Source organism: Lepisosteus platostomus, chromosome 6 (genome assembly GCF_059453375.1).
Source record: "Lepisosteus platostomus isolate fLepPlt1 chromosome 6, fLepPlt1.hap1, whole genome shotgun sequence".
In the NCBI taxonomy this organism is placed as follows: Eukaryota; Metazoa; Chordata; class Actinopteri; order Semionotiformes; family Lepisosteidae; genus Lepisosteus; species Lepisosteus platostomus.
Window position 1 is genome coordinate 1604155 of NC_142616.1, and position 26257 is coordinate 1630411.

Genomic DNA, 26257 nt, shown 5'->3' on the forward strand with positions numbered 1-26257 from the left:
CTGGGAGCTGGGTGAGGGCGCCCCCTGCTGGGCTCCAGTGGGCTGGGAGCTGGGAGTTGCAGAGTGATCTGGCTGTTAATCAGTCCGTCCAGTGGTGTCCAGTCAGTGTCCAGTGTCCACTCAGTGCCCAGTCCAGTCAGCGTCCAGTGTCCAGTCAGTGCCCAGTTCTCCCTCCTCTTCCCACACCCACACGCAAACGCACATGCGCGAGACGGCGGCACACGCGCACACCCTCCCACTCCGCCCCTCCTCCTTCCGCCTGAGTGTCGCGCGGCCCGGCAGCACGCGCACACGCAGAGAGCGAGACGGAGAGCAGCTCGAGCCGAGCCCGTGGAGCAGCAGCAGCAGCAGCCGAGCCGAGCCGAGCCGAGCCGCACCGCACACGGACCCCGGACAGCCTGCGAGCCCGGCAACTGAGCAGCCCGCAGCCCGGCAGGAGAGCGGAGTCGAGTCCGCCGCCGGAGTCCGCTGCCCGCCCCGCTGCCCGGAGCTGTCCAGCCCGCCTGGCCCGGCCCAGACCGGCCCTGTCCGGCCCGGGATCTCCTCGGCGGGCCTCCTGCAGCAGCTCGGTCGGGCTGAGAGGGAGAGAGCGTCCCGCCGCCGCCGCCGCTACCCGCCCTCCTCCTCCTCCTCGCCCCATGCTCAAGCAGCAGCCGCAGCCCGGCTCTGGCGGCCGGAAAGCGGCCAACGGAACCTCCGCCGGCTTGCCTTCCTCCGCCCCCTCCTCCTCTTCCTCCGGGAGCAGCATGAGCAGAGCAGCCGCGGGAAGGTGAGTAGGGGCCGGCCGGCAGCGCTCAGGAAAGTCCGAGGTCTCGATTCCCAGCTAGGCCTACCGGTCAAAGCCGGGGGTAGACGCGGGGGCGGGACAAATCTGTTGCTCCACCAATGGGAGTCTCTGCGCGCCCGACAGCTGATACAGCCAGGCCAATCCGGTGCGGCCGCTTAGATCGACGCGGCTTGTGAGCCAATCGGCGAGCCCCCATGGCTACCTCGCGCCGGCGGACTGAAGGGGAAGGCATCCAATGAGGGCGAGCGGGCTCTTGTGATTGACGGGCGGCGTGTCCACTCAGGGTGTCGCAGTGGGAGGTGCTTGCTTTGTTTTCGGAACCGGGAGCTGGTGGGGTGGGCCGCTGGGCTTTCAGGGCGAACAGCACCGGGCCGGCGGAGAGGCAGCCAGGTGACTGGGTCCGGCCGGTCCAGTCGCTCCGCTGATGTACTGAGACCGACGAGGAGGCGATACGGCATCACGGAGTCTTTCTGATAACCTATAACACACACACACACCTCCCTCTGACTCCTAACACACACACACACACACCTCCCTCTGACTCCTAACACACACACACACACCTCCCTCTGACTCCTAACACACACACACACACACCTCCCTCTGACTCCTAACACACACACACACACACACACCTCCCTCTGACTCCTAACACACACACACACACACCTCCCTCTGACTCCTAACACACACACACACCTCCCTCTGACTCCTAACACACACACACACCTCCCTCTGACTCCTAACACACACACACACACACACCTCCCTCTGACTCCTAACACACACACACACACACCTCCCTCTGACTCCTAACACACACACCTCCCTCTGACTCCTAACACACACACACACCTCCCTCTGACTCCTAACACACACACACACACACCTCCCTCTGACTCCTAACACACACACACACACCTCCCTCTGACTCCTAACACACACACACACACCTCCCTCTGACTCCTAACACACACACACACCTCCCTCTGACTCCTAACACACACACACACACACCTCCCTCTGACTCCTAACACACACACACACACACCTCCCTCTGACTCCTAACACACACACACACACACCTCCCTCTGACTCCTAACACACACACACACACACCTCCCTCTGACTCCTAACACACACACACACACACCTCCCTCTGACTCCTAACACACACACACACACCTCCCTCTGACTCCTAACACACACACACACACACACCTCCCTCTGACTCCTAACACACACACACACACCTCCCTCTGACTCCTAACACACACACACACACACCTCCCTCTGACTCCTAACACACACACACACACCTCCCTCTGACTCCTAACACACACACACACACCTCCCTCTGACTCCTAACACACACACACCTCCCTCTGACTCCTAACACACACACACACACACCTCCCTCTGACTCCTAACACACACACACACACACCTCCCTCTGACTCCTAACACACACACACACCTCCCTCTGACTCCTAACACACACACACACCTCCCTCTGACTCCTAACACACACACACACACCTCCCTCTGACTCCTAACACACACACACACACCTCCCTCTGACTCCTAACACACACACACACACACCTCCCTCTGACTCCTAACACACACACACACACACCTCCCTCTGACTCCTAACACACACACACACACACCTCCCTCTGACTCCTAACACACACACACCTCCCTCTGACTCCTAACACACACACACCTCCCTCTGACTCCTAACACACACACACCTCCCTCTGACTCCTAACACACACACACCTCCCTCTGACTCCTAACACACACACACACACACCTCCCTCTGACTCCTAACACACACACACACACACCTCCCTCTGACTCCTAACACACACACACACACACCTCCCTCTGACTCCTAACACACACACACACACACCTCCCTCTGACTCCTAACACACACACACACACACCTCCCTCTGACTCCTAACACACACACACACACCTCCCTCTGACTCCTAACACACACCTCCCTCTGACTCCTAACACACACCTCCCTCTGACTCCTAACACACACCTCCCTCTGACTCCTAACACACACACACACACCTCCCTCTGACTCCTAACACACACACACACACACACACCTCCCTCTGACTCCTAACACACACACACACACCTCCCTCTGACTCCTAACACACACACACACACACACCTCCCTCTGACTCCGTGGCTCGGTGACATTAACGCCCGTCTCTCTCTCTGCCTGTCTCTCTCTCTCGGGAGCCGTGGCTCGGTGACATTAACGCCCGTCTCTCTCTCTCTGCCCGTCTGTCTCTCTCTCTCGGGAGCCGTGGCTCGGTGACATTAACGCCCGTCTCTCTCTCTCTGCCTGTCTCTCTCTCTCGGGAGCCGTGGCTCGGTGACATTAACGCCCGTCTCTCTCTCTGCCTGTCTCTCTCTCTCGGGAGCCGTGGCTCGGTGACATTAACGCCCGTCTCTCTCTCTCTGCCTGTCTCTCTCTCTCAGGAGCCGTGGCTCGGTGACATTAACGCCCCTCTCTCTCTCTCTGCCTGTCTCTCTCTCTCGGGAGCCGTGGCTCGGTGACATTAACGCCCGTCTCTCTCTCTGCCTGTGTCTCTCTCTCTCGGGAGCCGTGGCTCGGTGACATTAACGCCCGTCTCTCTCTCTGCCTGTCTCTCTCTCTCTCGGGAGCCGTGGCTCGGTGACATTAACGCCCGTCTCTCTCTCTCTGCCTGTCTCTCTCTCTCGGGAGCCGTGGCTCGGTGACATTAACGCCCCTCTCTCTCTCTCTGCCTGTCTCTCTCTCTCTCGGGAGCCGTGGCTCGGTGACATTAACGCCCGTCTCTCTCTCTCTGCCTGTCTCTCTCTCTCGGGAGCCGTGGCTCGGTGACATTAACGCCCGTCTCTCTCTCTGCCTGTCTCTCTCTCTCTCGGGAGCCGTGGCTCGGTGACATTAACGCCCGTCTCTCTCTCTCTGCCTGTCTCTCTCTCTCTCGGGAGCCGTGGCTCGGTGACATTAACGCCCGTCTCTCTCTCTGCCTGTCTCTCTCTCTCGGGAGCCGTGGCTCGGTGACATTAACGCCCGTCTCTCTCTCTGCCTGTCTCTCTCTCAGGAGCCGTGGCTCGGCGAAGGTCCCGCAGTCCTCCTCTCCGGTGAGTCCGCGGCGCCCCTGTCTGTCGCCCGCGCAGGTGAGCCGCGGGCGGTGAGACTCACGCTGTCTCCTTCCCTCCCCCAGGTGTTCGATGGCGTCTACAACAACGCCCGCATGCTGCACTTCCTGACCGCCGTGGTGGTAAGTCTCCGCGCGCCCGCTGGCGGGGGGGCCGCCCCCAGCCCCCCGCTCACGCCCCGCCCTCTGTCCCCCCCCAGGGCTCCACCTGTGACGTCCGAGTGCGTAGTGGCAGTGTGTACGAGGGCATCTTCAAGACGCTGAGCTCACAGGTGAGCATCTCGACCTGTCTGTCCGTGTGTCTCTCGTGTGAGCTGTCCGTGTGTCTCTCGGTGTGAGCTGTCCGTGTGTCTCTCGGTGTGAGCTGTCCGTGTGTCTCTCGGTGTGAGCTGTCCGTGTGTCTCTCGGTGTGAGCTGTCCGTGTGTCTCTCGGTGTGAGCTGTCCGTGTGTCTCTCGGTGTGAGCTGTCCGTGTGTCTCTCGGTGTGAGCTGTCCGTGTGTCTCTCGGTGTGAGCTGGCTGTAGACGCTGTGCACCAGTAGTGTGTCAGTGTGAGCTGTCCGTGTGTCTCTCGGTGTGAGCTGTCCGTGTGTCTCTCGGTGTGAGCTGTCCGTGTGTCTCTCGGTGTGAGCTGTCCGTGTGTCTCTCGGTGTGAGCTGTCCGTGTGTCTCTCTGTGTGAGCTGGCTGTAGACGCTGTGCACCAGTAGTGTGTCAGTGTGAGCTGTCCGTGTGTCTCTCGGTGTGAGCTGTCCGTGTGTCTCTCGGTGTGAGCTGTCCGTGTGTCTCTCGGTGTGAGCTGTCCGTGTGTCTCTCGGTGTGAGCTGTCCGTGTGTCTCTCTGTGTGAGCTGGCTGTAGACGCTGTGCACCAGTAGTGTGTCAGTGTGAGCTGTCCGTGTGTCTCTCGGTGTGAGCTGTCCGTGTGTCTCTCGGTGTGAGCTGTCCGTGTGTCTCTCGGTGTGAGCTGTCCGTGTGTCTCTCGGTGTGAGCTGTCCGTGTGTCTCTCGGTGTGAGCTGTCCGTGTGTCTCTCGGTGTGAGCTGTCCGTGTGTCTCTCGGTGTGAGCTGTCCGTGTGTCTCTCGGTGTGAGCTGGCCGTGTGTCTCTCGGTGTGAGCTGGCCGTGTGTTTCTCGGTGTGAGCTGTCCTGGTGTCTCTCGGTGTGAGCTGTCCCTGTGTCTCTCGGTGTGAGCTGTCCCTGTGTCTCTCGGTGTGAGCTGTCCCTGTGTCTCTCGGTGTGAGCTGTCCGTGTGTCTCTCGGTGTGAGCTGGCTGTAGACGCTGTGGACCAGCGGTGTGTCAGTGTGAGCTGTCCGTGTGTCTCTCGGTGTGAGCTGTCCGTGTGTCTCTCGGTGTGAGCTGTCCGTGTGTCTCTCGGTGTGAGCTGTCCGTGTGTCTCTCGGTGTGAGCTGTCCGTGTGTCTCTCGGTGTGAGGTGTCCGTGTGTCTCTCGGTGTGAGCTGGCTGTAGACACTGTGCACCAGCAGTGTGTCAGTGTGAGCTGTCCGTGTGTCTCTCGGTGTGAGCTGTCCCTGTGTCTCTCGGTGTGAGCTGTCCGTGTGTCTCTCGGTGTGAGCTGTCCGTGTGTCTCTCGGTGTGAGCTGTCCGTGTGTCTCTCGGTGTGAGCTGGCTGTAGACGCTGTGCACCAGCAGTGTCAGTGTGAGCTGTCCGTGTGTCTCTCGGTGTGAGCTGTCCCTGTGTCTCTCGGTGTGAGCTGTCCGTGTGTCTCTCGGTGTGAGCTGTCCGTGTGTCTCTCGGTGTGAGCTGGCTGTAGACGCTGTGCACCAGCAGTGTCAGTGTGAGCTGTCCGTGTGTCTCTCGGTGTGAGCTGTCTGTGTGTCTCTCGGTGTGAGCTGTCCGTGTGTCTCTCGGTGTGAGCTGTCTGTGTGTCTCTCGGTGTGAGCTGTCCGTGTGTCTCTCGGTGTGAGCTGTCCGTGTGTCTCTCGGTGTGAGCTGTCCGTGTGTCTCTCGGTGTGAGCTGTCCGTGTGTCTCTCGGTGTGAGCTGTCCGTGTGTCTCTCAGTGTGAGCTGGCTGTAGACGCTGTGCACCAGCAGTGTCAGTATGAGCTGTCCGTGTGTCTCTCGGTGTGAGCTGTCCGTGTGTCTCTCGGTGTGAGCTGTCCGTGTGTCTCTCGGTGTGAGCTGGCTGTGGACGCTGTGGACCAGCGGTGTGTCAGTGTGAGCTGTCTGTGTGTCTCTCGGTGTGAGCTGGCTGTGGACGCTGTGGACCAGCGGTGTGTCAGTGTGAGCTGTCCGTGTGTCTCTCGGTGTGAGCTGTCCGTGTGTCTCTCGGTGTGAGCTGTCCGTGTGTCTCTCGGTGTGAGCTGGCTGTAGACGCTGTGGACCAGCGGTGTGTCAGTGTGAGGTGTCCGTGTGTCTCTCGGTGTGAGCTGTCCGTGTGTCTCTCGGTGTGAGCTGTCCGTGTGTCTCTCGGTGTGAGCTGTCCGTGTGTCTCTCTGTGTGAGCTGGCTGTAGACGCTGTGGACCAGCGGTGTGTCAGTGTGAGCTTTCCGTGTGTCTCTCAGTGTGAGCTTTCCGTGTGTCTCTCAGTGTGAGCTTTCCGTGTGTCTCTCAGTGTGAGCTGTGTGTCTCTCAGTGTGAGCTGTCCGTGTGTCTCTCAGTGTGAGCTGTGTGTCTCTCAGTGTGAGCTGTCCGTGTGTCTCTCGGTGTGAGCTGGCTGTGGACGCTGTGCACCAGCAGTGTCGGTGTGAGCTGTCCGTGTGTCTCTCGGTGTGAGCTGTCCGTGTGTCTCTCGGTGTGAGCTGGCTGTGGACGCTGTGCACCAGCAGTGTCAGTGTGAGCTGTCCGTGTGTCTCTCGGTGTGAGCTGTCCGTGTGTCTCTCGGTGTGAGCTGTCCGTGTGTCTCTCGGTGTGAGCTGTCCGTGTGTCTCTCGGTGTGAGCTGGCTGTGGACGCTGTGCACCAGCAGTGTCAGTGTGAGCTGTCCGTGTGTCTCTCGGTGTGAGCTGTCCGTGTGTCTCTCGGTGTGAGCTGTCCGTGTGTCTCTCGGTGTGAGCTGGCTGTGGACGCTGTGCACCAGTAGTGTGTCAGTGTGAGCTGTCCGTGTGTCTCTCGGTGTGAGCTGTCCGTGTGTCTCTCGGTGTGAGCTGTCCGTGTGTCTCTCGGTGTGAGCTGGCTGTAGACGCTGTGCACCAGCAGTGTCAGTGTGAGCTGTCCGTGTGTCTCTCGGTGTGAGCTGTCCGTGTGTCTCTCGGTGTGAGCTGGCCGTGTGTCTCTCGGTGTGAGCTGTCCGTGTGTCTCTCGGTGTGAGCTGTCCGTGTGTCTCTCGGTGTGAGCTGTCCGTGTGTCTCTCTGTGTGAGCTGGCTGTGGACGCTGTGCACCAGTAGTGTGTCGGTGTGAGCTGTCCGTGTGTCTCTCGGTGTGAGCTGGCTGTGGACGCTGTGCACCAGTAGTGTGTCAGTGTGAGCTGTCCGTGTGTCTCTCGGTGTGAGCTGTCCGTGTGTCTCTCGGTGTGAGCTGTCCGTGTGTCTCTCGGTGTGAGCTGTCCATGTGTCTCTCGGTGTGAGCTGTCCGTGTGTCTCTCGGTGTGAGCTGTCCGTGTGTCTCTCGGTGTGAGCTGTCCGTGTGTCTCTCGGTGTGAGCTGGCTGTGGACGCTGTGCACCAGTAGTGTGTCAGTGTGAGCTGTCCGTGTGTCTCTCGGTGTGAGCTGGCTGTGGACGCTGTGCACCAGTAGTGTGTCAGTGTGAGCTGTCCGTGTGTCTCTCGGTGTGAGCTGTCCGTGTGTCTCTCGGTGTGAGCTGTCCGTGTGTCTCTCGGTGTGAGCTGGCTGTAGACGCTGTGCACCAGCAGTGTCAGTGTGAGCTGGCCGTGTGTCTCTCGGTGTGAGCTGGCCGTGTGTCTCTCGGTGTGAGCTGTCCGTGTGTCTCTCGGTGTGAGCTGTCCGTGTGTCTCTCTGTGTGAGCTGGCTGTAGACGCTGTGCACCAGCAGTGTCAGTGTGAGCTGTCCGTGTGTCTCTCGGTGTGAGCTGTCCGTGTGTCTCTCGGTGTGAGCTGTCCGTGTGTCTCTCGGTGTGAGCTGGCTGTGGACGCTGTGCACCAGTAGTGTGTCAGTGTGAGCTGTCCGTGTGTCTCTCGGTGTGAGCTGTCCGTGTGTCTCTCGGTGTGAGCTGTCCGTGTGTCTCTCAGTGTGAGCTGTCCGTGTGTCTCTCGGTGTGAGCTGGCTGTAGACGCTGTGCACCAGCAGTGTCAGTGTGAGCTGTCCGTGTGTCTCTCGGTGTGAGCTGTCCGTGTGTCTCTCGGTGTGAGCTGTCCCTGTGTCTCTCGGTGTGAGCTGTCCGTGTGTCTCTCGGTGTGAGCTGGCTGTAGACGCTGTGCACCAGCAGTGTCAGTGTGAGCTGGCCGTGTGTCTCTCGGTGTGAGCTGTCCGTGTGTCTCTCGGTGTGAGCTGTCCGTGTGTCTCTCGGTGTGAGCTGGCTGTAGACGCTGTGCACCAGCAGTGTCAGTGTGAGCTGTCCGTGTGTCTCTCAGTGTGAGCTGGCTGTAGACGCTGTGCACCAGCAGTGTCAGTGTGAGCTGGCCGTGTGTCTCTCGGTGTGAGCTGTCCGTGTGTCTCTCGGTGTGAGCTGTCCGTGTGTCTCTCGGTGTGAGCTGGCTGTAGACGCTGTGCACCAGCAGTGTCAGTGTGAGCTGTCCGTGTGTCTCTCGGTGTGAGCTGTCCCTGTGTCTCTCGGTGTGAGCTGTCCGTGTGTCTCTCGGTGTGAGCTGTCCGTGTGTCTCTCGGTGTGAGCTGTCCGTGTGTCTCTCGGTGTGAGCTGGCTGTAGACGCTGTGCACCAGCAGTGTCAGTGTGAGCTGTCCGTGTGTCTCTCGGTGTGAGCTGTCCGTGTGTCTCTCGGTGTGAGCTGTCCGTGTGTCTCTCAGTGTGAGCTGGCTGTAGACGCTGTGCACCAGCAGTGTCAGTGTGAGCTGTCCGTGTGTCTCTCGGTGTGAGCTGTCCGTGTGTCTCTCGGTGTGAGCTGTCCGTGTGTCTCTCGGTGTGAGCTGTCTGTGTGTCTCTCGGTGTGAGCTGTCCGTGTGTCTCTCGGTGTGAGCTGTCCGTGTGTCTCTCGGTGTGAGCTGTCCGTGTGTCTCTCGGTGTGAGCTGTCCGTGTGTCTCTCGGTGTGAGCTGGCTGTAGACGCTGTGCACCAGCAGTGTCAGTGTGAGCTGTCCGTGTGTCTCTCAGTGTGAGCTGTCCGTGTGTCTCTCGGTGTGAGCTGTCCGTGTGTCTCTCGGTGTGAGCTGTCCGTGTGTCTCTCGGTGTGAGCTGTCCGTGTGTCTCTCAGTGTGAGCTGGCTGTAGACGCTGTGCACCAGCAGTGTCAGTGTGAGCTGTCCGTGTGTCTCTCGGTGTGAGCTGTCCGTGTGTCTCTCGGTGTGAGCTGTCCGTGTGTCTCTCGGTGTGAGCTGGCTGTAGACGCTGTGGACCAGCGGTGTGTCAGTGTGAGCTGTCCGTGTGTCTCTCGGTGTGAGCTGGCTGTAGACGCTGTGCACCAGCAGTGTCAGTATGAGCTGTCCGTGTGTCTCTCGGTGTGAGCTGTCCGTGTGTCTCTCGGTGTGAGCTGTCCGTGTGTCTCTCGGTGTGAGCTGTCCGTGTGTCTCTCGGTGTGAGCTGGCTGTGGACGCTGTGCACCAGTAGTGTGTCAGTGTGAGCTGTCCGTGTGTCTCTCGGTGTGAGCTGTCCGTGTGTCTCTCGGTGTGAGCTGTCCGTGTGTCTCTCGGTGTGAGCTGTCCGTGTGTCTCTCGGTGTGAGCTGTCCGTGTGTCTCTCAGTGTGAGCTGGCTGTGGACGCTGTGCACCAGCCCTGTGCGGACAGCGGTCAGTCTCCCCGGAGGGAGGACATCGTGGACACCATGATCTTCCGCCCCGCGGACCTCGTCACCATGACCTGCCGGGACGTCGACCTCAGCTTCGCCACTCGGGGTGTGTGGGGGTGACGGGGTTCAGGGGTTCTGGTGGTGTTTGGAATTGGGGTGTAGGGTGTGCTGGGAGGTGTGTGTGGGGGTGTGCTGGGAGGTGTGTGTGTGTGGGGGTGTGCTGGGAGGTGTGTGTGTGTGTGTGTGGGGGTGTGCTGGGAGGTGTGGGGGTGTGCTGGGAGGTGTGTGTGTGTGTGGGGGTGTGCTGGGAGGTGTGTGTGTGTGTGTGGGGGTGTGTGTGTGGGGGTGTGCTGGGAGGTGTGTGTGTGTGTGGGGGGGGGTGTGCTGGGAGGTGTGTGTGTGTGTGGGGGGGGGGTGTGCTGGGAGGTGTGTGTGTGTGTGGGGGTGTGCTGGGAGGTGTGTGTGTGTGTGTGGGGGTGCTGGGAGGTGTGTGTGTGTGTGTGTGGGGGTGCTGGGAGGTGTGTGGGGGTGCTGGGAGGTGTGTGTGTGTGTGTGGGGGTGCTGGGAGGTGTGTGTGTGTGTGGGGGGGTGCTGGGAGGTGTGTGTGTGTGTGGGGGGGTGCTGGGAGGTGTGTGTGTGTGGGGGGGTGTGCTGGGAGGTGTGTGTGTGTGTGGGGGTGCTGGGAGGTGTGTGTGTGTGTGTGTGGGGGTGCTGGGAGGTGTGTGTGTGTGGGGGTGCTGGGAGGTGTGTGTGTGTGGGGGGGTGCTGGGAGGTGTGTGTGTGTGTGTGGGGGTGCTGGGAGGTGTGTGTGTGTGGGGGTGTGCTGGGAGGTGTGTGTGGGGGTGTGCTGGGAGGTGTGTGTGGGGGTGTGTGGGGGTGTGCTGGGAGGTGTGTGTGGGGGTGTGTGGGGGTGTGCTGGGAGGTGTGTGTGGGGGTGTGTGGGGGTGTGCTGGGAGGTGTGTGTGGGGGTGTGTGGGGGTGTGCTGGGAGGTGTGTGTGTGTGTGGGGGTGTGCTGGGAGGTGTGTGTGGGGGTGTGCTGGGAGGTGTGTGTGGGGGTGTGTGGGGGTGTGCTGGGAGGTGTGTGTGTGTGGGGGTGTGCTGGGAGGTGTGTGTGTGTGGGGGTGTGCTGGGAGGTGTGTGTGTGTGGGGGTGTGCTGGGAGGTGTGTGTGTGTGGGTGGGGGTGCTGGGAGGTGTGTGTGTGTGTGGGGGTGCTGGGAGGTGTGTGTGTGTGTGGGGGTGTGTGTGTGGGGGTGTGCTGGGAGGTGTGTGTGTGTGTGTGGGGGGGGGTGCTGGGAGGTGTGTGTGTGTGGGTGGGGGTGTGCTGGGAGGTGTGTGTGTGTGTGGGGGGGTGCTGGGAGGTGTGTGTGTGTGGGGGGGTGTGCTGGGAGGTGTGTGTGTGTGTGGGGGTGCTGGGAGGTGTGTGTGTGTGTGGGGGTGCTGGGAGGTGTGTGTGTGTGTGGGGGGGTGCTGGGAGGTGTGTGTGTGTGTGTGGGGGGTGCTGGGAGGTGTGTGTGTGTGTGTGGGGGTGCTGGGAGGTGTGTGTGTGTGTGTGGGGGTGCTGGGAGGTGTGTGTGTGTGGGGGTGTGCTGGGAGGTGTGTGTGGGGGTGTGCTGGGAGGTGTGTGTGGGGGTGTGCTGGGAGGTGTGTGTGGGGGTGTGCTGGGAGGTGTGTGTGGGGGTGTGTGGGGGTGTGCTGGGAGGTGTGTGGGTGTGTGGGGGTGTGCTGGGAGGTGTGTGTATGGGGGTGTGCTGGGAGGTGTGTGTGGGGGTGTGTGGGGGTGTGCTGGGAGGTGTGTGTGTGGGGGGGTGTGCTGGGAGGTGTGTGTGTGTGGGGGTGTGCTGGGAGGTGTGTGTGTGTGGGTGGGGGTGCTGGGAGGTGTGTGTGTGTGTGTGTGGGTGGGGGTGCTGGGAGGTGTGTGTGTGTGTGTGGGTGGGGGTGTGCTGGGAGGTGTGTGTGTGTGGGGGTGTGCTGGGAGGTGTGTGTGTGTGTGTGGGGGTGTGCTGGGAGGTGTGTGTGTGTGTGGGGGTGTGCTGGGAGGTGTGTGTGTGTGTGTGTGGGGGTGCAGGGGGATTCTGGGGCGCAGTGTTGTGACGAGCCCCTGTTCCAGACTCCTTCACAGACTCGGCCATCGGCCCTGCGAGGCTGAACGGGGAGCACAGGGAGAAGATCCTACAGCGCTGGGAGGACACAGACAGCAACGGGGAGACCTGCGAGCTGGACAGTGACACGGTGAGGCTGGACACTGACCACACTGGACACACCGACACAGAGAGACTGACCACACTGGACACACTGACACAGAGAGACTGACCACACTGACACAGAGAGACTGACCACACTGGACACACTGACACAGAGAGACTGGACACACTGACACTGAGAGACTGACCACACTGGACACACTGACACAGAGAGACTGACCACACTGACACACTGACACAGAGAGACTGACCACACTGACACTGAGAGACTGACCACACTGGACACACTGACACAGAGAGACTGACCACACTGACACTGAGAGACTGACCACACTGGACACACTGACACTGAGAGACTGACCACACTGACACACTGACACAGAGAGACTGACCACACTGACACTGAGAGACTGACCACACTGGACACACTGACACAGAGAGACTGACCACACTGACACACTGACACAGAGAGACTGACCACACTGACACTGAGAGACTGACCACACTGGACACACCGACACTGAGAGACTGACCACACTGACACAGAGAGACTGACCACACTGGACACACTGACACTGAGAGACTGACCACACTGACACTGAGAGACTGACCACACTGGACACACTGACACTGAGAGACTGACCACACTGGACACACTGACACAGAGAGACTGACCACACTGACACTGAGAGACTGACCACACTGGACACACCGACACTGAGAGACTGACCACACTGACACAGAGAGACTGACCACACTGGACACACTGACACTGAGAGACTGACCACACTGACACTGAGAGACTGGACACTGACCACACTGACACAGAGAGACTGACCACACTGACACTGAGAGACTGACCACACTGGACACACTGACACAGAGAGACTGACCACACTGACACAGAGAGACTGACCACACTGGACACACCGACACTGAGAGACTGACCACACTGACACAGAGAGACTGACCACACTGGACACACTGACACTGAGAGACTGACCACACTGACACTGAGAGACTGGACACTGACCACACTGACACAGAGAGACTGACCACACTGACACTGAGAGACTGACCACACTGGACACACTGACACAGAGAGACTGACCACACTGACACTGAGAGACTGGACACTGACCACACTGACACAGAGAGACTGACCACACTGGACACACTGACACAGAGAGACTGACCACACTGACACAGAGAGACTGACCACACTGGACACACTGACACAGAGAGACTGACCACACTGACACTGAGAGACTGGACACTGACCACAATGACACAGAGAGACTGACCACACTGGACACACTGACACAGAGAGACTGACCACACTGACACAGAGAGACTGACCACACTGGACACACTGACACAGAGAGACTGACCACACTGGACACACTGACACTGAGAGACTGACCACACTGACACTGAGAGACTGACCACACTGACACATTGACACAGAGAGACTGACCACACTGGACACACTGACACAGAGAGACTGACCACACTGGACACACTGACACAGAGAGACTGACCACACTGACACTGAGAGACTGACCACACTGGACACACTGACACAGAGAGACTGACCACACTGACACTGAGAGACTGACCACACTGGACACACTGACACTGAGAGACTGACCACACTGACACAGAGAGACTGACCACACTGGACACACTGACACTGAGAGACTGACCACACTGACACTGAGAGACTGACCACACTGACACTGAGAGACTGACCACACTGGACACACTGACACAGAGAGACTGACCACACTGACACAGAGAGACTGACCACACTGACACACTGACACTGAGAGACTGACCACACTGGACACACTGACACAGAGAGACTGACCACACTGGACACACTGACACTGAGAGACTGACCACACTGACACTGAGAGACTGACCACACTGGACACTGACCTGTGGATCTCTCTCTCAGTCCAACGGTTGGGACGCCAGCGAGATGTTCCGGTTTAATGAAGAAAATTATGGCGTGAAGTCAACCTACGACTCCAGTCTGTCCATGTACACGTGAGTGACCTGTCTCTCTCTCTGACCTGTCTGTCTCTCCTGTCAACCTACGACTCCAGTCTGTCCATGTACACGTGAGTGACCTGTCTCTCTCTCTGACCTGTCTGTCTCTCCTGTCAACCTACGACTCCAGTCTGTCCATGTACACGTGAGTGACCTGTCTCTCTCTCTGACCTGTCTGTCTCTCCTGTCAACCTACGACTCCAGTCTGTCCATGTACACGTGAGTGACCTGTCTCTCTCTCTGACCTGTCTGTCTCTCCTGGCAACCTACGACTCCAGTCTGTCCATGTACACGTGAGTGGCCTGTCTCTCTCTCTGACCTGTCTGTGTCTCTCCTGTCGACCTACGACTCCAGTCTGTCCATGTACACGTGAGTGACCTGTCTCTCTCTCTGACCTGTCTGTCTCTCCTGGCAACCTACGACTCCAGTCTGTCCATGTACACGTGAGTGACCTGTCTCTCTCTCTGACCTGTCTGTGTCTCTCCTGTCGACCTACGACTCCAGTCTGTCCATGTACACGTGAATGACCTGTCTCTCTCTCTGACCTGTCTGTCTCTCTCAGGGTGGCCCTGGAGCAGGGCAGCTCGGAGCTGTTCCGTCTCTCTCTCTGACCTGTCTGTCTCTCTCAGGGTGGCCCTGGAGCGGGGCAGCTCGGAGCTGTTCCGTCTCTCTCTCTCTCTGACCTGTCTGTCTCTCTCAGGGTGGCCCTGGAGCGGGGCAGCTCGGAGCTGTTCCGTCTCTCTCTCTGACCTGTCTGTCTCTCTCAGGGTGGCCCTGGAGCGGGGCAGCTCGGAGGTGTTCCGTCAGCGTGAGGCCCGTGCGGCCCGCCTGGCCAGTGAGATCGAGTCCAGCCCGCAGTACCGGCGCCGCGTGTCTCTGGAGAACGACGAGGGCCGCAGTGAGGAGGACAAGTACGGCGCTGTGAGCCGGGACAGAGACAGCCCTGGGTTCAGCAGCTCCAGCAGGTCTGTCTGTCTCTCTCTCACCCTCCTGCCCGTCTCTCTCTCTCTCTCTCTCTCTCACCCTCCTGCCCGTCTCTCTCTCTCTCTCTCTCTCTCTCACCCTCCTGCCCGTCTCTCTGTCTCACCCTCCTGCCCGTCTCTCTGTCTCACCCTCCTGCCTGCCCGTCTCTCTCTCTCTCTCACCCTCCTGCCTGTCTCTCTGTCTCACCCTCCTGCCTGCCCGTCTCTCTCTCTCTCTCACCCTCCTGCCTGTCTCTCTCTCTCACCCTCCTGCCTGTCTCTCTCTCTCACCCTCCTGCCCGTCTCTCTCTCTCTCTCTCTCACCCTCCTGCCCGTCTCTCTCTCTCACCCTCCTGCCTGCCCGTCTCTCTCTCCCTCTCTCTCCCTCTCTCTCTCCTCTCTCTCTCCTCTCTCTCTCTCTCCTCTCTCTCTCTCTCCTCTCTCTCTCCTCTCAATTCAATTCAATTCAATTCAAGGTGCTTTATTAGCATGACCGATGGGTACAATCAGTGTTGCCAAAGCAAATGAAAATAATAAAATTAACATGGAACAAAACAAAAAATAGAAGTAAAATAAAATCTACAGACATGTTACAGACATTTACAACAAAGACATATTATAAAATATTGACATACTGTAGGCGGCTGGAGCATTATTGGGAGACGGACTCACTGTTCCTCAGGCTGTGACAGGAGATCACATACTGGGCTGCCAGATCAACTGAGTTCCCTCCTCCCTCTCCCAGTACGATTGGGACCCGTTGTGATTCTGGCAGGTGTGGGAACTCTGGGATTAGATTTCTGAATTTCGGGAAGAATGTTTCTCTAATCCCAGAGTATCTGTCACAGTGCAGTAGGAAGTGCACCTCTGTCTCTATTTCTCCCTGCTGGCAGTGGGAGCACAGCCTGTCCTCTCTGGACAGCCAGGTCTGCCTGTGTCCAGTGTGTGTGTCCAGGCTGTGGTCACTGAGCCTGTCCTCTCTGGGCAGCCAGGTCTGCCTGTGTCGCCCAGTTTCTATGGCCAGGTTGTGGTCACTGAGCCTGTCCTCTCTGGACAGCCAGGTCTGCCTGTGTCCAGTGTGTGTGTCCAGGCTGTGGTCACTGAGCCTGTCCTCTCTGGACAGCCAGGTCTGCCTGTGTCCAGTTTCTATGGCCAGGTTGTGGTCACTGAGCCTGTACTTCGTCAGGGTCTGTTTCTGTTAGTTATTTTTTATTTTGGTCAAATATTCAGCTAGTGTGTATTGTCTGTTTAAGGTTCTGTAGCATTCCAGTTGATGTTGTGTTTGTGTGTGTGTGTCCCAGTGTGTGAGATATTGCTGTTTGATCTGTGCTGTGATGTGGTTGAGTCTGGGTTGTGGTGCTCTAGCAGTGCTGTCCTGAGGCTGGTTAGTGTTGGTGTGGCTCAGGTCGGTGAGCCTCAGGACCAGCTGGCTCAGGGGGCTCTGTTTTGGGCTCAGCTCTTGGCTCAGCAGGGCTTTGTGGTGGTAGGAATTTTGGTCACTGTTTTTTAGGTGTAGCCAATACTTTAATACTCTTTTCTGTATGTTTATCAATAGTGGGTACTGGCCTAATTCGGCCCTGCACCCGTTGTTAGGAGTTTTTCTCTGCACACGGAGGATGATTCTACAGATCTCCATGTGCAGAGTTTCTGTGGGGTCTCTCTCTCTCTCAATTCAATTCAATTCAATTCAATTCAAGGTGCTTTATTAGCATGACCGATAGGTACAATCAGTGTTGCCAAAGCAAATAAAAATAATAAAATCAACATAGAACAAAACAAAAAATAGAAGTAAAATAAAATCTACAGACATGTTACAGACATTTACAACAAAGACATATTATAAAATATTGACATATACTGTATTCGGCTGGAGCATTATTGGGAGACAGACTCACTGTTCCTCAGGCTGTGACAGGAGATCACATACTGGGCTGCCAGATCAACTGAGTTCCCTCCTCCCTCTCCCAGTAGGATTGGGACCCGTTGTGATTCTGGCAGGTGTGGGAACTCTGGGATTAGATTTCTGAATTTCGGGAAGAATGTTTCTCTAATCCCAGAGTATCTGTCACAGTGCAGTAGGAAGTGCACCTCTGTCTCTATTTCTCCCTGCTGGCAGTGGGAGCACAGCCTGTCCTCTCTGGACAGCCAGGTCTGTGTGTGTCCAGGCTGTGGTCACTGAGCCTGTCCTCTCTGGACAGCCAGGTCTGCCTGTGTCCAGTGTGTGTGTCCAGGCTGTGGTCACTGAGCCTGTCCTCTCTGGACAGCCAGGTCTGCCTGTGTCCAGTGTGTGTGTCCAGGCTGTGGTCACTGAGCCTGTCCTCTCTGGACAGCCAGGTCTGCCTGTGTCCAGTTTCTATGGCCAGGTTGTGGTCACTGAGCCTGTACTTCGTCAGGGTCTGTTTCTGTTTGTTATTTTTTATTTTGGTCAAATATTCAGCTAGTGTGTATTGTCTGTTTAAGGTTCTGTAGCATTCCAGTTGATGTTGTGTTTGTGTGTGTGTGTCCCAGTGTGTGAGATATTGCTGTTTGATCTGTGCTGTGATGTGGTTGAGTCTGGGTTGTGGTGCTCTAGCTCTCTCTCTCTCTCACCCTCCTGCCCGTCTCTCTGTCTCACCCTCCTGCCCGTCTCTCTGTCTCACCCTCCTGCCTGCCCGTCTCTCTCTCTCTCTCTCACCCTCCTGCCCGTCTCTGTCTCTGTCTCTGTCTCTGTCTCTGTCTCTGTCTCTGTCTCTGTCTCTGTCTCACCCTCCTGCCCGTCTCTCTCTCTGTCTCTGTCTCTGTCTCTGTCTCTGTCTCTGTCTCTGTCTCACCCTCCTGCCTGTCTGTCTCTCTCAGGGAGGGCCGGTATGTCCCTCAGGCCCAGAGGACCCGCGATCCGGCCGGTTCTGGTGCTGCTGCCAGTCGGGCCGGCGGGGGGGAGAGGGGGGGTCCGGTGGGCGGCGCCCCTCTCCCTGGCAGGATCGGGGGGTCTGGCAGCCCCCGGACCTCCTCGCCCCGCTCCTCCCCGTCCACCAGGGGGGCCGGCTCTCACCCCCCCGGCGCAGCCCCCCGTCCCACCAGCCCCCCCCTCGCCAGCGCGCCCCCCGCGCACCCCCCTCCTCACGCCCACCCTCACCCCGACTCGGGGCGCGCGGTCAACGGAGGTGAGTCCCGCTGCAGAGCGCTCAGTGTGTGGTCAGTGTGCTGGACAGGGTCAGTGTGTGGTCAGTGTGCAGGACAGTGTCTGTGGAGCGGTCAGTGTGTGGTCAGTGTGCAGGACAGGGTCAGTGTGTGGGCAGTGTGTGGTCAGTGTGCAGGACAGGGTCAGTGTGTGGTCAGTGTGCAGGACAGTGTCTGTGGAGCGGTCAGTGTGTGGTCAGTGTGCAGGACAGTGTCTCTGGAGCGGTCAGTGTGTGGTCAGTGTGCAGGACAGTGTCTGTGGAGCGGTCAGTGTGTGGTCAGTGTGTGGTCAGTGTCTGTGGAGCGGTCAGTGTGTGGTCAGTGTGCAGGACAGTGTCTGTGGAGCGGTCAGTGTGTGGTCAGTGTGCAGGACAGTGTCTGTGGAGCGGTCAGTGTGTGGTCAGTGTGCTGGACAGTGTCTGTGGAGCGGTCAGTGTGTGGTCAGTGTGCAGGACAGTGTCTGTGGAGCGGTCAGTGTGTGGTCAGTGTGCAGGACAGTGTCTGTGGAGCGGTCAGTGTGTGGTCAGTGTGTGGTCAGTGTCTGTGGAGCGGTCAGTGTGTGGTCAGTGTGCAGGACAGTGTCTGTGGAGCGGTCAGTGTGTGGTCAGTGTGCAGGACAGTGTCTGTGGAGCGGTCAGTGTGTGGTCAGTGTGCTGGACAGTGTCTGTGGAGCGGTCAGTGTGCAGGACAGTGTCTGTGGAGCGGTCAGTGTGTGGTCAGTGTGCAGGACAGTGTCTGTGGAGCGGTCAGTGTGTGGTCAGTGTGCTGGACAGTGTCTGTGGAGCGGTCAGTGTGTGGTCAGTGTGCAGGACAGTGTCTGTGGAGCGGTCAGTGTGTGGTCAGTGTGCAGGACAGTGTCTGTGGAGCGGTCAGTGTGTGGTCAGTGTGTGGTCAGTGTCTGTGGAGCGGTCAGTGTGTGGTCAGTGTGCAGGACAGTGTCTGTGGAGCGGTCAGTGTGTGGTCAGTGTGCTGGACAGTGTCTGTGGAGCGGTCAGTGTGTGGTCAGTGTGCTGGACAGTGTCTGTGGAGCGGTCAGTGTGCAGGACAGTGTCTGTGGAGCGGTCAGTGTGTGGTCAGTGTGCAGGACAGTGTCTGTGGAGCGGTCAGTGTGTGGTCAGTGTGCAGGACAGTGTCTGTGGAGCGGTCAGTGTGTGGTCAGTGTGCTGGACAGTGTCTGTGGAGCGGTCAGTGTGTGGTCAGTGTGCAGGACAGGGTCAGTGTGTGGTCAGTGTGCAGGACAGTGTCTGTGGAGCGGTCAGTGTGCAGGACAGTGTCTGTGGAGCGGGCAGTGTGTGGTCAGTGTGCAGGACAGTGTCTGTGGAGCGGTCAGTGTGTGGTCAGTGTGCAGGACAGTGTCTGTGGAGCGGTCAGTGTGCAGGACAGTGTCTGTGGAGCGGTCAGTGTGTGGTCAGTGTGCAGGTCAGTGTCTGTGGAGCGGTCAGTGTGTGGTCAGTGTGCTGGACAGTGTCTGTGGAGCGGTCAGTGTGTGGTCAGTGTGCAGGACAGTGTCTGTGGAGCGGTCAGTGTGTGGTCAGTGTGCTGGACAGTGTCTGTGGAGCGGTCAGTGTGTGGTCAGTGTGCAGGACAGGGTCAGTGTGTGGTCAGTGTGTGGTCAGTGTCTGTGGAGCGGGCAGTGTGTGGTCAGTGTCTGGAGCGGTCAGTGTGTGGTCAGTGTGCAGGACAGTGTCTGTGGAGCGGTCAGTGTGTGGTCAGTGTGCAGGACAGTGTCTGTGGAGCGGTCAGTGTGTGGTCAGTGTGCTGGACAGTGTCTGTGGAGCGGTCAGTGTGTGGTCAGTGTGCTGGACAGTGTCTGTGGAGCGGTCAGTGTGTGGTCAGTGTGCAGGACAGTGTCTGTGGAGCGGTCAGTGTGCAGGACAGTGTCTGTGGAGCAGGCAGTGTGTGGTCAGTGTGCTGGACAGTGTCTGTGGAGCGGTCAGTGTGTGGTCAGTGTGCAGGACAGTGTCTGTGGAGCGGTCAGTGTGCAGGACAGTGTCTGTGGAGCGGTCAGTGTGTGGTCAGTGTGCTGGACAGTGTCTGTGGAGCGGTCAGTGTGCTGGACAGTGTCTGTGGAGCGGGCAGTGTGCTGGACAGTGTGCAGGACAGTGTCTGTGGAGCGGTCAGTGCCGGACAGCAGTCAGTGTTGATTTAATTTTGTTCCATCAGTGTCGTCCAGAATGTCTCCAAAATCTCAGAGACCCGTCCAGCCCACCAGGACAGTCCGGACTCCACACACAAACTCCAGCCCAGCAGGTACTGCGACAGCAGCACTGTAACGGTGTCTTAATAACACTGTTATAACACTGACAGTCTGACCAGCAGGTACTGCGACAGCAGCACTGTAACAGTGTCTTAATAACACTGTTATAACACCGACAGTCTTACCAGCAGGTACTGCGACAGCAGCACTGTAACAGTGTCTTAATAACACTGTTATAACACCGACAGTCTGACCAGCAGGTACTGCGACAGGAGCACTGTAACGGTGTCTTAATAACACTGTTATAACACTGACAGTCTGACCAGCAGGTACTGTGACAGCAGCACTGTAACGGTGTCTTAATAACACTGTTATAACACCGACAGTCTGACCAGCAGGTACTGCGACAGCAGCACTGTAACAGTGTCTTAATAACACTGTTATAACACCGACAGTCTGACCAGCAGGTACTGCGACAGCAGCACTGTAACAGTGTCTTAATAACACTGTTATAACACTGACAGTCTGACCAGCAGGCACTGCGACAGCAGCACTGTAACAGTGTCTTAATAACACTGTTATAACACCGACAGTCTGACCAGCAGGTACTGCGACAGGAGCATTGTAACAGTGCCTTAATAACACTGTTAAAACACTGACAGTCTGACCAGCAGGTACTGCGACAGCAGCACTGTAACGGTGTCTTAATAACACTGTTATAACACTGACAGTCTGACCAGCAGGTACTGTGACAGCAGCACTGTAACAGTGTCTTAATAACACTGTTATAACACCGACAGTCTGACCAGCAGGTACTGCGACAGCAGCACTGTAACAGTGTCTTAATAACACTGTTATAACACCGACAGTCTGACCAGCAGGTACTGCGACAGCAGCACTGTAACAGTGTCTTAATAACACTGTTATAACACTGACAGTCTGACCAGCAGGCACTGCGACAGCAGCACTGTAACAGTGTCTTAATAACACTGTTATAACACCGACAGTCTGACCAGCAGGTACTGCGACAGGAGCATTGTAACAGTGCCTTAATAACACTGTTAAAACACTGACAGTCTGACCAGCAGGTACTGCGACAGCAGCACTGTAACGGTGTCTTAATAACACTGTTATAACACCGACAGTCTGACCAGCAGGTACTGCGACAGCAGCACTGTAACGGTGTCTTAATAACACTGTTATAACACTGACAGTCTGACCAGCAGGTACTGCGACAGGAGCACTGTAACGGTGTCTTAATAACACTGTTATAACACTGACAGTCTGACCAGCAGGTACTGTGACAGCAGCACTGTAACAGTGTCTTAATAACACTGTTATAACACCGACAGTCTGACCAGCAGGTACTGCGACAGCAGCACTGTAACAGTGTCTTAATAACACTGTTATAACACCGACAGTCTGACCAGCAGGTACTGTGACAGGAGCACTGTAACAGTGTCTTAATAACACTGTTATAACACCGACAGTCTGACCAGCAGGCACTGCGACAGCAGCACTGTAACAGTGTCTTAATAACACTGTTATAACACCGACAGTCTGACCAGCAGGTACTGCGACAGCAGCACTGTAACGGTGTCTTAATAACACTGTTATAACACCGACAGTCTGACCAGCAGGTACTGCGACAGGAGCACTGTAACAGTGTCTTAATAACACTGTTATAACACTCTGTCTGTATTAACAGAACAGTCTCTCTCTCCTTAGTTTCTCGATCCCCAAAGCCTGGAGGCTCTTCACAGGAGTCACCTTTGACCCCTCCTTACCTTGACTCTCCTGTTTCCACAACAGCCCAAAAATCAGCTGGTCCTGCCCCTCTCTTCCCTGTAGATGGTAAGACTGCTAATTTACCCTGTCAGTATCTGTATGAACCCCTCTCTCTCAGTGCAGTGTTCATGTACTGGAGTGTCCAGTCAGTGTGTGTGTATTAACCCCTCTCTCTCTCTCAGTGCAGTGTTAATGTACTGGAGTGTCCAGTCAGTGTGTCTGTATTAACCCCTCTCTCTCAGTGCAGTGTTAATGTACTGGAGTGTCCAGTCAGTGTGTGTGTATTAACCCCTCTCTCTCAGTGCAGTGTTCATGTACTGGAGTGTCCAGTCAGTGTGTGTATTAACCCCTCTCTCTCTCAGTGCAGTGTTCATGTACTGGAGTGTCCAGTCAGTGTGTGTGTATTAACCCCTCTCTCTCAGTGCAGTGTTCATGTACTGGAGTGTCCAGTCAGTGTGTGTATTAACCCCTCTCTCTCTCAGTGCAGTGTTCATGTACTGGAGTGTCCAGTCAGTGTGTGTATTAACCCCTCTCTCTCTCAGTGCAGTGTTAATGTGCTGGAGTGTCCAGTCAGTGTGTCTGTATTAACCCCTCTCTCTCTCTCAGTGCAGTGTTAATGTACTGGAGTGTCCAGTCAGTGTGTCTGTATGAACCCCTCTCTCTCTCAGTGCAGTGTTAATGTACTGGAGTGTCCAGTCAGTGTGTCTGTATTAACCCCTCTCTCTCTCTCAGTGCAGTGTTAATGTACTGGAGTGTCCAGTCAGTGTGTCTGTATGAACCCCTCTCTCTCTCAGTGCAGTGTTAATGTACTGGAGTGTCCAGTCAGTGTGTCTGTATGAACCCCTCTCTCTCTCTCAGTGCAGTGTTAATGTACTGGAGTGTCCAGTCAGTGTGTCTGTATTAACCCCTCTCTCTCTCTCAGTGCAGTGTTAATGTACTGGAGTGTCCAGTCAGTGTGTCTGTATGAACCCCTCTCTCTCTCTCAGTGCAGTGTTAATATACTGGAGTGTCCAGTCAGTGTGTGTGTATTAACCCCTCTCTCTCAGTGCAGTGTTAATGTACTGGAGTGTCCAGTCAGTGTGTCTGTATTAACCCCTCTCTCTCTCAGTGCAGTGTTAATGTACTGGAGTGTCCAGTCAGTGTGTCTGTATGAACCCCCCTCTCTCTCTCAGTGCAGTGTTGATGTACTGGAGTGTCCAGTCAGTGTGTCTGTATTAACCCCTCTCTCTCTCAGTGCAGTGTTAGTGTACTGGAGTGTCCAGTCAGTGTGTCTGTATGAACCCCTCTCTCTCTCAGTGCAGTGTTAATGTACTGGAGTGTCCAGTCAGTGTGTGTGTATGAACCCCTCTCTCTCTCTCAGTGCAGTGTTAATGTACTGGAGTGTCCAGTCAGTGTGTGTGTATTAACCCCTCTCTCTCTCAGTGCAGTGTTAATGTACTGGAGTGTCCAGTCAGTGTGTCTGTATTAACCCCTCTCTCTCTCAGTGCAGTGTTAGTGTACTGGAGTGTCCAGTCAGTGTGTCTGTATGAACCCCTCTCTCTCTCAGTGCAGTGTTGATGTACTGTATTGATCAGTGTGTGTGTATTGATCAGTGAATGAGATCCTGAGCTCTGTGGTGAAGGAGAGGACAGCAGACAGTCCTGTCAGCCCACTGGAGACCAAGAGCACATTGACCAAAGGTGAGTCTCGTGTCGGTGTGTCTGTCTCTGCTCTCGCACTGTCCTGTCTGTGTGTGTCTGACACACTCTCTCTGCTCTGACAGTGTGTGTGTGTGTCTGACACACTCTCTCTGCTCTGACTGTGTGTGTGTGTGTGTCTGACACACTCTCTCTGCTCTGACTGTGTGTGTGTGTGTGTGTGTCTGACACACTCTCTCTGCTCTGACTGTGTGTGTGTGTGTGTGTGTCTGACACACTCTCTCTGCTCTGACTGTGTGTGTGTGTGTGTGTGTCTGACACACTCTCTCTGCTCTGACTGTGTGTGTGTGTGTGTGTGTCTGACACACTCTCTCTGCTCTGACTGTGTGTGTGTGTGTGTCTGACACACTCTCTCTGCTCTGACAGTGTGTGTGTGTGTCTGACACTCTCTCTCTGCTCTGACAGTGTGTGTGTGTCTGACACTCTCTCTCTGCTCTGACTGTGTGTGTGTGTCTGACACACTCTCTCTGCTCTGACAGTGTGTGTGTGTCTGACACTCTCTCTCTGCTCTGACAGTGTGTGTGTGTGTGTCTGACACTCTCTCTCTGCTCTGACAGTGTGTGTGTGTGTCTGACACACTCTCTCTGCTCTGACAGTGTGTGTGTGTCTGACTCTCTCTCTCTGCTCTGACAGTGTGTGTGTGTGTGTCTGACACTCTCTCTCTGCTCTGACAGTGTGTGTGTGTGTCTGACACTCTCTCTCTGCTCTGACAGTGTGTGTGTGTGTCTGACACTCTCTCTCTGCTCTGACAGTGTGTGTGTGTGTCTGACACACTCTCTCTGCTCTGACAGTGTGTGTGTGTGTCTGACACACTCTCTCTGCTCTGACAGTGTGTGTGTGTGTGTCTGACACACTCTCTCTGCTCTGACAGTGTGTGTGTGTCTGACACACTCTCTCTGCTCTGACAGTGTGTGTGTGTGTGTCTGACACACTCTCTCTGCTCTGACAGTGTGTGTGTGTGTGTGTCTGACACACTCTCTCTCTGCTCTGACAGTGTGTGTGTCTGACACACTCTCTCTCTGCTCTGACAGTGTGTGTGTCTGACACACTCTCTCTCTGCTCTGACAGTGTGTGTGTGTGTGTCTGACACACTCTCTCTCTGCTCTGACAGTGTGTGTGTGTGTGTCTGACACACTCTCTCTGCTCTGACAGTGTGTGTGTGTGTCTGACACTCTCTCTCTGCTCTGACAGTGTGTGTGTGTGTGTCTGACACACTCTCTCTGCTCTGACAGTGTGTGTGTGTGTGTCTGACACACTCTCTCTGCTCTGACAGTGTGTGTGTGTGTCTGACACACTCTCTCTGCTCTGACAGTGTGTGTGTGTGTGTGTCTGACACACTCTCTCTGCTCTGACTGTGTGTGTGTGTGTCTGACACTCTCTCTCTGCTCTGACAGTGTGTGTGTGTGTGTCTGACACACTCTCTCTGCTCTGACAGTGTGTGTGTGTGTCTGACACACTCTCTCTGCTCTGACAGTGTGTGTGTGTGTCTGACACACTCTCTCTGCTCTGACAGTGTGTGTGTGTGTCTGACACACTCTCTCTGCTCTGACAGTGTGTGTGTGTCTGACTCTCTCTGCTCTGACAGTGTGTGTGTGTGTCTGACACTCTCTCTGCTCTGACAGTGTGTGTGTGTCTGACACTCTCTCTGCTCTGACAGTGTGTGTGTGTCTGACACACTCTCTCTGCTCTGACAGTGTGTGTGTGTGTCTGACACACTCTCTCTGCTCTGACAGTGTGTGTGTGTGTCTGACACACTCTCTCTGCTCTGACAGTGTGTGTGTGTGTCTGACACACTCTCTCTGCTCTGACAGTGTGTGTGTGTGTCTGACACACTCTCTCTCTGCTCTGACAGTGTGTGTGTGTGTCTGACACACTCTCTCTCTGCTCTGACAGTGTGTGTGTGTGTCTGACACTCTCTCTCTGCTCTGACAGTGTGTGTGTGTGTGTCTGACACACTCTCTCTCTGCTCTGACAGTGTGTGTGTGTGTGTCTGACACACTCTCTCTGCTCTGACAGTGTGTGTGTGTGTGTGTCTGACACTCTCTCTCTGCTCTGACAGTGTGTGTGTGTGTGTCTGACACACTCTCTCTGCTCTGACAGTGTGTGTGTGTGTCTGACACACTCTCTCTGCTCTGACAGTGTGTGTGTGTGTGTGTCTGACACACTCTCTCTGCTCTGACTGTGTGTGTGTGTGTGTGTCTGACACACTCTCTCTGCTCTGACAGTGTGTGTGTGTGTCTGACACACTCTCTCTGCTCTGACAGTGTGTGTGTGTGTCTGACACACTCTCTCTGCTCTGACAGTGTGTGTGTGTCTGACTCTCTCTGCTCTGACAGTGTGTGTGTGTGTCTGACACTCTCTCTGCTCTGACAGTGTGTGTGTGTGTCTGACACACTCTCTCTGCTCTGACAGTGTGTGTGTGTGT

The 26257-nt window shown here is 56.4% G+C and overlaps 1 protein-coding gene across 3 annotated transcripts in view; it reads left to right on the forward strand.

Moving 5' to 3' along the window:
* The first annotated feature begins 490 nt into the window (after positions 1-490).
* Positions 491-26257, forward strand: part of atxn2l (ataxin 2-like) — a 58590-nt gene continuing 32823 nt past the window's right edge. For all 3 annotated transcript variants that reach the window (XR_015939244.1, XR_015939245.1, XM_088633808.1), the window contains exons 1-12: positions 491-769; positions 3907-3946; positions 4030-4086; positions 4164-4235; positions 9727-9877; positions 11881-12002; positions 13935-14026; positions 14797-14994; positions 17827-18134; positions 20314-20400; positions 22076-22201; positions 23728-23814. Coding sequence is in view for 1 of the 3 variants with exons in the window: in XM_088633808.1 (XP_088489934.1) it covers positions 639-769; positions 3907-3946; positions 4030-4086; positions 4164-4235; positions 9727-9877; positions 11881-12002; positions 13935-14026; positions 14797-14994; positions 17827-18134; positions 20314-20400; positions 22076-22201; positions 23728-23814 (1471 nt within the window). In the remaining 2 variants the exon portion in view is untranslated. The remainder of the gene's footprint in view (positions 770-3906; positions 3947-4029; positions 4087-4163; positions 4236-9726; positions 9878-11880; positions 12003-13934; positions 14027-14796; positions 14995-17826; positions 18135-20313; positions 20401-22075; positions 22202-23727; positions 23815-26257) is intronic.